Raw genomic sequence first — 14450 nt, 5'->3', positions numbered from 1 at the left:
AATCATCTCAAACCGGTTGAAACCAGTGAACTTACCAAGTTTGACCTCAGCGTTCTCAGTCAGCAGCACGTTCTGGCCCTTGATGTCACGGTGGATCACATGGTGGGCATGCAGGTGAGTCAACCCCTGAGGAGAAACACAGACCATCATGAGACCACAGATACCAGCATGCAGCAGCAGGGGGAACATGTAGGAAGTAAAAGTAGACTCACCCTGAGGATCTCACGGGAGATGTAGGCGATCCAGTCCTCCTTCAGTGTGTTGCCCTTGGTGTTCTTCACCAGGTCTGTGATAGAGCCTGCACCACAGAACTCCATCACCAGCTAGAGACCCAGAGAGAGAGAGAGAATTAGTCATGTACACATATGCGTGTCGCGCGCACACACACACACACACACAATGCAGCCATAACAGTGTAGATGTAAAAGGTTAGAGACACAGCTGTGAAAACAATAGACGTTGTACCAGTGGTGGAAAAAGTACCCAATTGTCATACTTGAGTAAAAGTAAAGATACCTTAATAGAAAATGACTCAAGTAAAAGTGAAAGTCACCCAGTAAAATACTACTTGAGTAAAAGTCTAAAAGTATTTGGTCTTAAATATACTTAAGTATAAAAAGTAAATGTAATTGCTAAAATATACTTAAGTATCAAAAGTAAAAGTATGAATATTTTACAATTCCTTATATTAAGCAAACCAGACGGCACAATTTTCTTGTTTTTGTTATTTGCAGATAGCCAGGGGCACACTCCATCACTCAAACATAATTTACAAACAAAGCATGTGTGTTTAGTGAGTCTGTCAGATCAGAGGCAGTAGGGATGACAAGGAATGTTCTCTTGATAAGTGTGTGAATTGGACAATTTTCCTGTCCTGATAAGCATTCAAAATGTAATGAGTACTTTTGGGTGTCAGGGAAAATGTATGAAGGAAAAGTACATCATTTTTTTAAAGAATGTAGTGAAGTAAAAATTGTCAAAAATATAAATAGTAAAGTAAAAAAATGTTTTTACAAATAAAACAACTTAAGTATTTTTACTCAAGTCATTTACACCACTGCATGGTACTTGAGTCTAGCGAGAGAACACCTCACTCCCTTTCCCTCCCTCTCTTTCTAAGTAAAGCAGAGATGGATGGCAATAAACTGGGAGTAACCCTGGCCTGGAGAAACCTATAGTTAAATCCCTCTCTCTCGCTCCATCCCTCCTCCTTTCCTTATCTTGCTGGTCGCTCGTTCTCAGCAGCACCTCTATCTCTGAGAGATAAAAAGCCCCAGAGTCTGAAAGGGGCCATTAAAGGTAACACTAGCAGGCAAACACACAGGGACTGACCGGGGAGGGAGGGAGGGCTATTGTTGATCCACAGAGAAAGGAGGAGAGGAAGGGGGAGTTCAAACCACCCAGCCTTTAGGGAGGACTGTTCATTTTTTAAATTGAACCTTGATTTAACTAGGCAAGTCAGTTAAGAACAAATTCTTATTTACAATGACGGCCTACCAAAAGGCCTCCTGTGGGGACGGGGGCTGGGCTAAAAAAATATATATAGGACAAAACACACGTCACGACAAGAGAGACACCGCAACACTACATACAGAGAGACCTAAGACAACAACATAGCAAGGCAGCAACACATGACAACACAGCATGGTAGCAGTACAACATGGTAGGAACACAAAACATGGTAGAAACATTATTGGGCACAGACAACAGTACAAAGGGCAAGAAGGTAGAGACAACAATACATCACACGAAGCAGACAACTGTCAGTTAGTCCATGTTTGAGTGTTTGAATGAGATAGAGATAAAACTGTCCAGTTTGAGTGTTTGTTGCATTGGAGGGGGAGGGAAGGGTGGTCTGAAGGGGATATATCTGTAGCCACTCATTCATAGATGGTTGTAGTGAGGAGGACTATGGATGGCGAGGTAGGTAGAGTGAGGATGGTACCTCCTATTGAACCAAACTAGCAATGTCATTCTATGACACCGTTATGAAGGCCTTATGCTGGAGGTGTCCAAATAGTTTAGGCTTGAGTTTTAGGTAAAGGTATTTGGGACTGAGGGATAGACTAGGTAAACACACACTCACCCATAGCTGGTCGTCATGTCCTGGTGGGCTCTTCTTGATGAAGGCTCCGTAATAGGTGGCTATGTTTCTGTGGTGGGAGTACTTCTTCAGCATATTAATCTCAAGTTTAATCTCCTCTTCTTCATCCTAGACACACACACACACACACAGAGTGAGAGAGAAAAAGAGAGGTAGAGAGAGCGAGAAAGAACATTAATAGAGCTAATAAATTCCCATTGCCCTGGAGAGGGGGGGGGGGGGGGGGGTAATTTTATGAAGTAATGGAGCGAATCATAACAAACAAAACAAATATTCATTGTTCTATTTGTCCTGGCCAGGGAACACGTCCTAGAGAAATGTGAACTGATAACAGTCTCATCTGAGAGCCCCCGGTGACAAACAACCAACCACACACACCCTAATGAGCTCTTTGTTTTGTGTATGATGGTCTATGAACTGACACTCCATAGGTTGTTTACCCCTAATGACATTTCCAGAGGGGATGTTTGTTGTAATCATGACAACAATAACAGAAACAGACTGCTATTTATTCAACCAGATTGATCCTGGTAAATACCACCATTTATTGACTTTCAGTCACAACGAGAATGTTGACGAGCATGGAAGTGAAAATGGCACGTTCTATATCGTAATTGATAATGGAGCCAAATAAACCAATATTATCACACAGGCACGCGCACACACAGTGTATGATTCACTCAAACCATTCTGGCTGGTAAAGCATTGAATTAGCAGTGGTAAAACATTGATTTAGCGTAACTTTGTATAATGCTCCCTCAACATGTGGTCTTCCTGTTGCTGGGATGACCTGCCATTTTTTTTACTCATCGTCTTATTAATGAAGCCGGTGACTTATGTGGTACTCCCTGATCATATTCTAGTCCTGTATCTTGGCATCGGCTTCATTGGACCACGTCTGTATTGAGCGAGTCACTGGTACTTCCTGTTAGAGTTTTTGCTTGTAAGCAGGAATGAGCTTTGCAAAATTGAGGGCGAGCTTTGTAGGTGTCTCTGTGTGTGGAGTAAAGGTAGGTGGTCTAGATTTTTGTAGCCTCCAGTTGCTAGGGTGACATTTCTGGTAGATTTAAGTTTTCCTGCATTAAAATCACCGGCCACTAGGAGCACCGCCTCTGGATGAGCATTTTTTTGTTTGCTTATACAGCTTGTTGAGTGTGGGTGCACGCGCATCGGCCTCTATATCGCTGTCTCTTTCTCTTCCGGATCAGGGCCAGGTCGGGGGTGAGCAGTATGTCCTGTACCGCTGACTCACTGTTCTGATGTCCAGAAGCTCTTTTCGGTCATGGAAATGGAGGAGGAGACATTATGTACAAAACAATTGAGCTCACAAAATAGCAGAATTGGTCAGGAGCACGTGAAACATCCGCTATGCATTCCAGTGCCATTCTTCTCTCAGTCTGCACTCTCCATAACCTCATATTTTCAGCACCACATCTTCTATCCCCCAGTTCTCTCATAGTCCGGATGCCATTTTCACAACTCTAAATCATGTGTAGGAAGTGAGATAATGATGGTGGGAGGTGTTAACAAGGGTGGCCATTTTACAGATAGTATCACACACAATGGAAAGAATAAGGGGGATGGGTCACCCTTTTTATTACCTCCCACCATCATTATCTCACTTTCTACAATAAAGATATTCAGCTAAGAGAGTGAGCCAAGACAGTGAGAAGAGATGAGTTGAGAGAGACAGTGCACGAGAGAGAAAAAGAAGAGAGGGAAGAGGGAGAGAGGGAAACAAGAGGGAGAGAGGAAAGATGGAGAGGCTGTTTGAATCAGGGATTTTTCTAATAACTTCTGACTCCTATTGAATCCCAGTGAATTAGCCTCCAACAGCAGCCTCTCTGCTAGGTTAGCTTGAGGAGCAGGACTCTAGATACTACAGTCCTCTGCTCTAGTACAGCTAATGTGATTAGAAGTTATACAGTCAGAGAGGCAGGGAGAGGAGTGGTAGGGAGAGAAGAGAGATGGGTAGTGATGGGAAGAGAGCAAGACAGAGAGAGAAGGAGCAAGAAAGAGGGTGGGAAAGCGAGCAAGAGAAAAGGGGAGAGCAAGAGAGAGAAAGGAGACAGCAGGGAGGAGAGGTGATGAGAGACGAGTGACTGAGCGACTTAAAACCCTCCCATGATCCCACTGCACTACAAATGACCCTTCTGAGAGGAGGAAAGAAAAACAAACTCTTTCGTTCTTCCACTCTTCTCCCTCCCTCTCTCTCTGTGCTGTATGTAGGACAGGAAGTGGTATCTGGGTCAGAGCACATATGCTGAAATGAGCCTGTAGAGTAGAGTGAAGCTAAAACTATACTGGAGCTGTCTGTAGCTTTACTGTAATATGTTACATTCACAGGAACACACGGAACACACATACATGGTAGGGAGCTTGGGCAGAAGTACTGGGTTTACAATACAAAGATATGTTCCCATCTTAGGTGTAGACCCTATAACTGGTATGCACAACCACTACACATACATCAATGATGCTACCTGGCTCTCTGCTTCTTAAAGTAGTACTATACCATTGTATACACAGTTAAATAGTACTGGGCAATTCCACTGTAACGGAAAAATGTATGCCAAACAAACAACATTGATTTCAAGTTTAACAAACCATACAACTATATGCACAATGACTACTTTGAACAATTTACAAAGTAAATTAAAAAATATATATTTACTGGAAAAACTCTGCAGATGCAGTACAATCTCCCTCAGTTTTATTCTGTTACCAAACATTGTATCTGCACAGTTCTTCCTGTAAATGTGCTTGGTAAACTCTCTGTGGAAATTGTTAAAAGTTGCCTATTTACAGAGGTGTATGGTTTGTTAAACTTTGAAATCAATAGTTTTTTTTAGGAATACATTTTCAAGAGAAAAATCTGGGTCTCTGTTTCCATGCTCTACAAACAGATGTTTTCTGCTGACCAGGAGTTCCTGGATGACGCATATCATAGGTACTGAATCCTGTAAATACACTAGCCTATCCCCCTGCAGGACAACGATAGAAGATCAAGCTTTTCAAAAATAAACATGCTGCCACAACCCAACTAAATCCCTCTCTTGGCAAACGCCCAAACCCCAACTGAAGTGTTTATTTTACAAAACAGCTGAACAGGGAGAAAACTACCCCTTTCCAAAACTCTCTCCACAGAAAAGAGTTGATGTGTGAAAGATCTCTAACAAGTGTAGATCACCAGTAGGACTGTATAAATACAAGCCACACGCCAATACTCAGACAGTCTGGCAAACAGAATCCGTCTCTCATTCTCTGTCCTCCTACTCACTCTATCCATCCTTCTCCCTGTCCTAATCGTTATTTTCTTAATATTTTATTTTGCGTTATTGACATGTGAAATAAAAGGAGGGTGCTTGGATGTTTTTTTTCTCAATCAGTAACAGGGTAGGAATATGCTTTGTCATGTAGACAAATACTGTCTGTAACATTTGCCTAGTGACAATAGTCTGGGTCTGTCTTTCTGTTCACACTTAGTATACACGCACACAAACACACACACAAACTTCTTATATGCAGTATGCCAAGATAAGAGGAGTGTGTAACGCAAATAGTGATGACACACAAGTTCTTCTTCAACACGTAGTGTAGGAAACTGCTGAGTCACATCCAGTGTGTATTACTGTGTTGAGCTCAGATTCTTGACACCACCTTCACTCTCACTGTAGGAGCCGTTTTGGCCTGTTTATGTGCCATTTTATGTGTTGTGTATACAGTTCCAATCACAAGTTTGGACACACCTACTCATTACTAATTTTGTACTATTCTCTACATTGTAGAATAATAGTGAAGACATCAAAACTATGAAATAACATGTAGTAACCAAAAAAGTGTTAAATAAATCAAAATATATTTTATATTCTTCAAAGTAGCCAACCTTTGCCTTGATGACAGCTTGCACTCTCTTTGCATTCTCTTAACCAGCTTCATGAGGAATGCTTTTCTAACAGTCTTAAAGGAGTTCCCACATATCCTGAGCACTTGTTGGATGTTTTTCCTTCACTCTGCGGTCCAACTCATCCAAAACCATCCCAATTGGGTTGAGGTCGGGTGATTGTGGAGGCCAGGTCATCTGATGCAGAACTCCATCATTCTCCTTGGTCAAATAGCCCTTACACAGCCTGGAGGTGTGTTTTGTGTCATTGTCCTGTGGAAAAACAAATGATAGTGGGACCAAGCGCAAACCAGATGGGATGGCATATCGCTGCAGAATGCTGTGGTAGCCATGCTGGTTAAGTGTGCCTTGAATTCTAAATAAATCACAGACAGTGTCACCAGCAAAGCACCTCCACACCATCACACCTCCATGCTTCACGGTGGTAACCACACATGCGGAGATCATCTGTTCACCTACTCTGCGTCTCACAAAGACATGGCGGTTGGAACCAAAAATCTCAGATTTGGACTCAAAGGACAGATTTCCACCGGTCTAATGTACATTGCTCGTGTTTCTTGGTCCAAGCAAGTCTCTTCTTATTATTGGTGTCCTTTAGTATTGGTTTCTTTGCAGCAATTTGACCATGAAGGCCTGATTCACGCAGTCTCCTCTGAACAGTTGATGTTGCAATGTGTCTGTTACTTGAACTCTGTGAAGCATTTATTTGGGCTGCAATCGGAGGTGCAGTTAACTCTAATGAAGTTATCCTAAGCAGCAGAGGTAACTCTGGGTCTTCCTTTCCTTTGGCGATCCTCATGAGACGCGGTTTCATCATAGCGCTTAATGGTTTTTGCGACTGCACTTGAAGAAACTTTAAAATTTCTTGACATTTTCCATAGTGACTGACCTTCATATCTTAAACTATTGATGGACTGTCGTTTCTCTAAGCTTATTTGAACTGTTCTTGCCATAATATGGACTTGGTCTTTTACCAAATAGGGCTATCTTCTGTATACTACCCTTACCTTGTGTCACGTTCCTGACCTGTTTTCTGTTATTTTTGTATGTGTTAGTCGGTCAGGGCGTGAGTTTGGGTGGGCAGTCTATGTTATGTGTTTCTATGTTGGTTTAGGGGTGACCTGATATGGTTCTCAATTAGAGGCAGGTGGTTTACGTTTCCTCTGATTGAGAGCCATATTAAGGTAGGTGGTTTCACATTGTTTGTTGTGGGTGGTTGTTTCCTGTGTCTGTGTTTGTTGCACCATACGGGACTGTATCGTTCGTTCGTTCGTTCGTTTGTAGTTTGTACCTGTTCCTGCGTTCTTCGTTACATGTAAGTTCGTAGTCCAGGTCTGTCTACTTCTTTTGTTGTTTTGTATTTTGTTCAAGAGTTTTTTCGTCTTCGTCTGTTTTTTGTAAATAAATAATATGTCTAACTACCACGCTGCAAATTGGTTCTCTGATCCATGCTCCTCCTCGTCAGAGGAGGAGGAAGAAGTAGAAGTCCGATACACCTTGTCACAACACAACTGATTGGCTCAAACACATTAAGTAAAGAAATTCCACAAATTAACTTTTAACAAGGCACACGTGTTCATTGAAATGCATTCCAGGTGACTACCTCGTGAAACTGGTTGAGAGAATGCCAAGAGTGTGCAAAGCTGTCATCAAGGCAAAGGGTGGCTACTATGAAGAATCTCAAATATAAAATATATTTTGATTTGTTTAACACTTTTTTGGTTACTACATGATTCCATATGGGTTATTTCATAGTGTTGATGTCTTCACTATTATTCTATATGTCAAAAATAGTAAAAAGAAAGAAAAAGCCAGGAATGAGTAGGTGTGTCCAAACTTTTGACTGGTATTGTATGTTGTCTGTCAAGGGTTATTTCTACTTGTTTTGTACACTAGAGGGCACTATATGTTGGGGTTACTGGTCACATGTATACGGCTCTTTCTATAAATAAAATCTGGCCAATGTGTGACATTGGGATAAACATTTCAAAATGGTTTGAAACAAAAATAAAAAAAGATTTTTATGCAGTTCCACATGTATACTTAGAGGAAATTGGCCCATAACGCCACCTATACAACAACATAGACCTAGGACTATACATTCTTTAAGCAGGGTTCATACAAACATTGGCAAGTCGAATTCAAGGCCTTTCAGGGACTTTTTCAAGCACTTAATTGTTATTTTCACTTACCTCAATGTTATACAATAGTATCACTTACATATGGCCTAATATTGAATCCCCCACCTTCCCCCAAAAAGCATGCTATTTTTTATTACCACTTTAAGAATAATGCCTTTTTTAGGCTTTGCCAATGCATTTATATTCAAAGTATGACATAAAAAAATGTGTGAGAACAATATGGACATTGCCTGACTAAATAGATTGGATGTATGCATGGCGATTTGTCTGTAGCCCAGTTCCCGACGCAGGTACATATAATAAACCCATGAATAGTGGTATTAATCTCACTATTTGAATCTCACCATTGTTGTTTTTATATTGAGAAAGTGTCCAAAAACCAGGTTCCTTTTTTAATGAAAGGATTTGAATGGTAAGCCATGTTGAAGCCAACAGATGTCATCCTCATAATAAACGCACATGATTTTACCGAAACAGAGTACTGCAACACGCTTCAACTGAAGCGGCGGGAAACAATCGAAAGTGGCCACATCTCTCACAAAAACTGACACAAAATGTAATCACGAATAATTATAAGGGAGCAGGAGGACTTTTCAAGCACCAAATTGAGGAAATGTCAAATTTTCAAGGTAGGCTTATTCCAGTACTTTCTGAGCTCCAAATTCAAGTTCAAGTGTCATTCGGAAAATTCCTTCCTGGATCAGATGACGATATGTGAAAATAATAAATCAGTTGGACACCAAATTCGCATCCAACAAGTATTATGCAAGGTAAGTCAAACTCTTTAAGGTTTGAAGCATTCGATTTTGCAATCGCATGCATCATTTTGGATTTGTGTGCCCATGAAAACAGTTTTCACCCCGTAACATAAGACCCCAGATGATCTGAATACGCAGTTCTAAAGGATGTCACGCTGCTTGCTTATCGAGTACCACTTCTTCCCGATTCAGCCCATACCTGGCACAAACTCCGGACCTCTGTCTTGCTAGCGGAAGTGACCGCTCTCCTGAAGTGTCTTACCAGTCAGCGCCACGTGAAAAGCTAGCTATTCACTCCATCCAGCTCCAAACACAAACTCAGCTTTGTGGCATGAAGAGGAAAAATACTACGGAGGTTGAAGCCCTACATTCATATAAACCTGATATTATAGCTATTTTAGGAGGGAAAATATTGACTAGGGGAATTGAGGAAAGGAGAGAGAGCAGGGGGGCGGTGGAGGTTAATCTTGGCAACTACTACTATCCAGCTATTTGTGTTTTGGTTATATTTAAGACATATCTAGGGCCTCAGATGCAATAAAAATCGACTTGGGATATGTCCCAAATCTACATGGGCTATAATGTGGGTGGCTATAGAGTATTTATGATCAAACATAGCTGGAACCTTGAGTCAAGTACTATTCTGTGATCCCAGCTTCTAACCCGATTTGGTCTTGACACCAGGTCTGACATGGGATGTAATTTTACTATCTACTCCTTTGGTTCTTAAAAAGGAAATGTTCCTCTGAGGAGCCTATTGGAGGGAATATAAAGTCTAGAATAAGTCCAATGAAGGATTAGACAGTGATGTCATAAATCCATGGATTATTCAGGAAGTAGTAGTATATGAGGACTGGGAACCAACATGGAACTCCTAATGAATGGAAGTGAATGTGATTGCCAGTCAAACCAGCACTCTGTTATATCACACACAAAACTCTCCCAATCGAGCGAAGGCTTACCTCTGTGACATCCATGACCTTGATGGCCGCCAGTTGCCCTGTCTTGACATGTCGGCCCTGCAGAGAGAGACAGAGAAAGAGACACAAAGACAGAGAGAGAGACCGGGAGAGACAGAGACAGAGAGAGAGACAGACAGAGAAAGAGACAAAGACAGAGAGAGAGACCGGGAGAGAGACAGAGAGTGAGATGAGTGAACAACATAATTTCAGCCCTGATATGCAAAGTATCCAAGTGACGTAGTTTCAGTCAGAAAGAGCTTGAGTGCTTGATTCCAGACACAGTACTGGTGATTCTTTCATTCCTAACCATGAGTGGACACTTCACATGATAATCATGGAAACTATAATGCAGATATCATCTTTACGTCCATCTTTACAGCCCCATGCTAGTCTTTAGTTACCTCAGAATGTAAATCATTCTAACCATTGCAATCTTCAATGACATAATATTTTCTGTTAACAGAGGAAGTAGCGGAATAGTAAGGGAGGTGGTTAATGGGGGGGTTACAGGGCTTTGCAGGTCTGACTGGGAGCACGAGCAGACTAAAAGGATGACTAGAGCAAAGAAAGACATGAGTTCACAACCTCAATAAAAAACCTCCTTGCAAATCAGAATCAAATGCTGAACAGAATACAGTAAGCTAGATATAAGAGAGAGAGATGGAGAATGAAAAGACAGAGAATCCCATAGTCATGACAGTTGTATGGGCCATATGTCAGTGCTGAGTTTGGGGGTCTGTTTCTCAGCGCCAGTCTGCTTAGTCTTTTCAGTGCCCTGCATGCAACAGTCACCATGACAACGTGTCCTACCACGTTTTTAACGATAGGGAGGAGAGAAGGCTGAAGGAAAGAAGGAGAGGAGTGACAGGTCTAGTGTGTGTGTCCCCATCCTCAGCACTTGGCAACCCTGCCTGAGTCGAGATGCGTATTTAAAATTACTCAGGCACTGACAAAGACACCCCACTTAGGGCAGGGAACTCAACCAAGCTGCAGCAACACAGGACCGCACAGCACCCCACGAGGACACTGCCAGCTACCAGACAGACTTTAACACTCCACCCATGGCTGCCCAGGGATACACCAGACCAGAAATCTCAGCAAGGCCCCATAAATGAACCACACACTCACAAACCCTCACAACCCCCAATCAAACAGAATGGACTGCCTATTTCCCTGTTTAATGTCAGACAGGGGGTAAGGCAGCTGTGGTCCTGAGGGATTCTGTCTGGGAGAGGGGGTAATCTAATCTGGTGATCTGTCTAATGACTGTGGGGATTAAAGAATGTCTCACCAGTCCACATTCACACAAACACACATAGGTACAACACAAAGAGCAGCCTGTAAGCATAACAGGAAAAGTCCCATCACTGTTACATACCGGTACCTAGATAAATCTAAATTGCAGGTTTATAATTCCTATACTGTTCATATGATGTTCATGCCTTGAAATGGTCTTTCAACAATAGTGTAGAATGGTCATCTAACAGCAATGTTATTACCTTGATGAAACCATCACAGTTAGGGATGCACAATATATCGGTGAACATATCGGAATCGGACGATAATAGCTAATAATGCCAACAACGGTATCGGCCAGAAGTCTAGTTTAACGCCGATGTGCAAAACCGATGTCAAAGCTGACGTGCATACCTATATAACGTAGGTACATGACGTAATGACGCCATGTAAAATTTTGTGCTACACGTGCAACACAGCATTCCTAACCTAGCCCACAATGTCTGCTGTGTGGATCGAGCAGTCAACAAGTCAAGCAGTCATTTGAAAGAGTAAGAACATTTCAGTGAGACAACTCAAGGGCAAAATCCATTAACGCCAAGATAATGGAATTCATTGCCATTGACAATCAACCGTCCTCTGTCGTGGGTGATGTTGGCTTTCTCGACTGGTCGACCACCGGTACACACTAACGTAACCAAGTGCGCTATTGTTCAGATGTTGCCCTACCAGAGTTACAGAGTAATAGAGTCACTACTCTTAGCTTCCCGACATACTAGGGAACGCCGTTTGGGTCTTTGCGTGTCAAAAAAGATACACGTCAAATAACACTATTTGACACGTTAAATACGCTTTTAATTTGAGACGTCAAATAACACAGTTCTATTATAGAATGTTGTGTGTTCTGTAGCACTGTCAAAGCTGAACAAAAAAAGTCTGCAAACAAGCAAACACCGGCCACGAACGTTGGTAATAAAGCATTATTTGTTTGACCGCAACTTCTGGGGTAGCTAGCTAGCTTTAGCTTGGTACCTAGATAGCACCAATACAACCAGCCTGAAAACAATGACCAGTAGAAACTGCAGTCATTTTCACTATTCTTAGCAATGATTTAGGAATTCTTGTGAGTAAGTATTAGCAAGGTAGCCACTTGTTCACCTATTGAAATTGAACTTCAGTTCATGAAAATAAATAGCAGCCAGCGAGCTTCATCTGGCTAGTGAGGCTCGACCTGACCGGGTTATGTGTTGTGAAGCTAGCCACAATAAGGATTAGGCACAATAGTGGAATTTGCGGTTTGCCTTCAAAATAAAAAGTACCTCTTTGAAAGTGATGCAGAAGGTTACAATTGGTGGACTCATGCCATATTTAGACTAGATAATGTTAAACAAGGTTGAAATGTGAAGCAATGAAATGGGGTATCAGTCTACTCGGTGACACCCACAGAACACAACTGTGAAGAGTTTACGCAAATATTAGCGTTGTAGCTCTTATTGCGGGACTGTGACTGTGTGAAATCACCTCCCCAGTCAGCCTAATGTGTGTATTGACATTCATATTGCACTGTACAGCTTACCTAAGGATTGGAGATCAATGAAATGGGGTAACAGTCTACTCAGAGCTATCAGACTCCAAAACATCCACGCGGCATTGTTTTTCCTCTGGATAGTGTTCAATACACATAGGTTGACAATAAATGTGGCTCAATTCACAGTTGTTTCAGAGTCCCGCAATAAGAGCTACGATGCTAATGTTCTCTGGGTGTCACTGAGTAGACTGATACCCCATGTCATTGAGCCACAATCCATAGGTAAGGATGTACAGTGAAATAAGTATGCCCCCAATGCAATTGTAAAGTATAATACATCCAGTGTGATTTCAACAGATTTTTGTCAAATTAACAAATGATTGTCTATTGTTGATTTTATATAACATTCCAACCTCGTTTAGCATGATCTATTAAACTATGGCATAATTCTACTATTTGTATTAATTTGCATCACCGTCAATGACATACTTTTGTTTTGAAGGCTAACCACAAAGTCCACTATTGTGGCTAATCCTTATTGTGGCTAGCTTCACATAGATGGGCCCAACCACCATTAATCAATTAAGAACTGTCTTATAAATTAGGGTTATTTTAGACGATGACACCTAGCTATATAGTTAGCTAGCTAACTATAGCTACTGAAACAGATTGTCGCTTTGCTATGTTTTTTTGGGAAGAACATTGTTTGCACCCATGAGCAAGCTAGCTTTTTTTATGACCAGCACTGTAGGTGCGCGAGACAACTTTACCAGCATCATAGCATACGTATCGATGAATCGTTGTGACATGAAGTACAAGTGATAGTGTAATCACTGAGTAATAACTTCGTAAAAAATTTATGAACGCATTAAATTAGTATGTGACATGAAGTCATATTCAGGTCCTGATTGGTCAATAAGTTTATTTGACACGTCAAATAGTGTTATTGACGTGTATCTTTTTTGACATGCAAAGACCCAAACGGCGTTCCATAGCAAAGACCCAAACGGCGTTCCATAGCAAAGACCCAAACGGCGTTCCATAGCAAAGACCCAAACGGCGTTCCATAGCAAAGACCCAAACGGCGTTCCATAGAAATCCTGGTTGAGAATGAAACGACTGAACAAATGAACAACGAAACAGTACAGCAAGTAAGTGAAAGAAATAGGTTTTTATTGTGTTTTACTGGTAATGGGGACATACGTAAATGCCAACAAAATAACATTTTGGTCAGTGTGGTGTGTGTGTGTGTGTGTGTGTGTGTGTGTGTGTGTGTGTGTGTGTGTGTGTGTGTGTGTGTGTGTGTAACCTTTATTTAACTAGGAAAGTCAGTTAAGAATAAATTCTTATTTACAATGACGGCCTACCCCGGCCAAACCCGGACGACACTGGGCCAATTGTGCGCAGCCCTATGGGACTCCCAATCACGGCCGGATGTGATACAGCCTGTATTTGAACCAGGGACTGTAGTGACGCCTCTTGCACTGAGATGCAGTGCCTTAGACCGCTGCGTCCATGTGTGTGTTAACTATTTAACTGTACAAGAATGCTTAAAAGGCTGCTAAAATTGTAAATATCGGTTTTCGTATTGTTTTGTTTTTTTGCAAGGAAAATATCAGATATCGGTATCGGCCAAAAATGTCATATCGGTGCATCACTAACCACAGTGTGAGAAGGGTTGGCTGAAGACCAGTAAATGGCTTCTATCACTCTCTTCTGTCACTTGCTGTGTTGCTTTCTGGGGACTGTAATGGACACACACCTGTGTGTGTGTATGTCAGGGGGTAATGGATGACTCAGCAGAGCTGGTGTAATGG

The 14450-nt window shown here is 41.7% G+C and overlaps 1 protein-coding gene across 7 annotated transcripts in view; it reads right to left on the bottom strand.

The window, feature by feature from the left end:
- LOC139546608 (mitogen-activated protein kinase kinase kinase kinase 4-like) overlaps positions 1–14450 on the bottom strand; it is a 114396-nt gene that overhangs the window by 54796 nt on the left and 45150 nt on the right. For all 7 annotated transcript variants that reach the window (XM_071355173.1, XM_071355174.1, XM_071355176.1 and 4 more), the window contains exons 3-6: positions 9870–9926; positions 2087–2212; positions 213–323; positions 36–126 (exon numbers count right to left, since the gene is read on the bottom strand). In XM_071355173.1, the coding sequence (XP_071211274.1) occupies positions 36–126; positions 213–323; positions 2087–2212; positions 9870–9926 (385 nt within the window). The remainder of the gene's footprint in view (positions 1–35; positions 127–212; positions 324–2086; positions 2213–9869; positions 9927–14450) is intronic.

The sequence above is a fragment of the Salvelinus alpinus genome, chromosome 20 (genome assembly GCF_045679555.1).
Source record: "Salvelinus alpinus chromosome 20, SLU_Salpinus.1, whole genome shotgun sequence".
Classification (NCBI taxonomy): Eukaryota; Metazoa; Chordata; class Actinopteri; order Salmoniformes; family Salmonidae; genus Salvelinus; species Salvelinus alpinus.
Note: the sequence above shows the minus strand (reverse complement) of the source record. Positions and strands in the feature narration are given on the sequence as shown.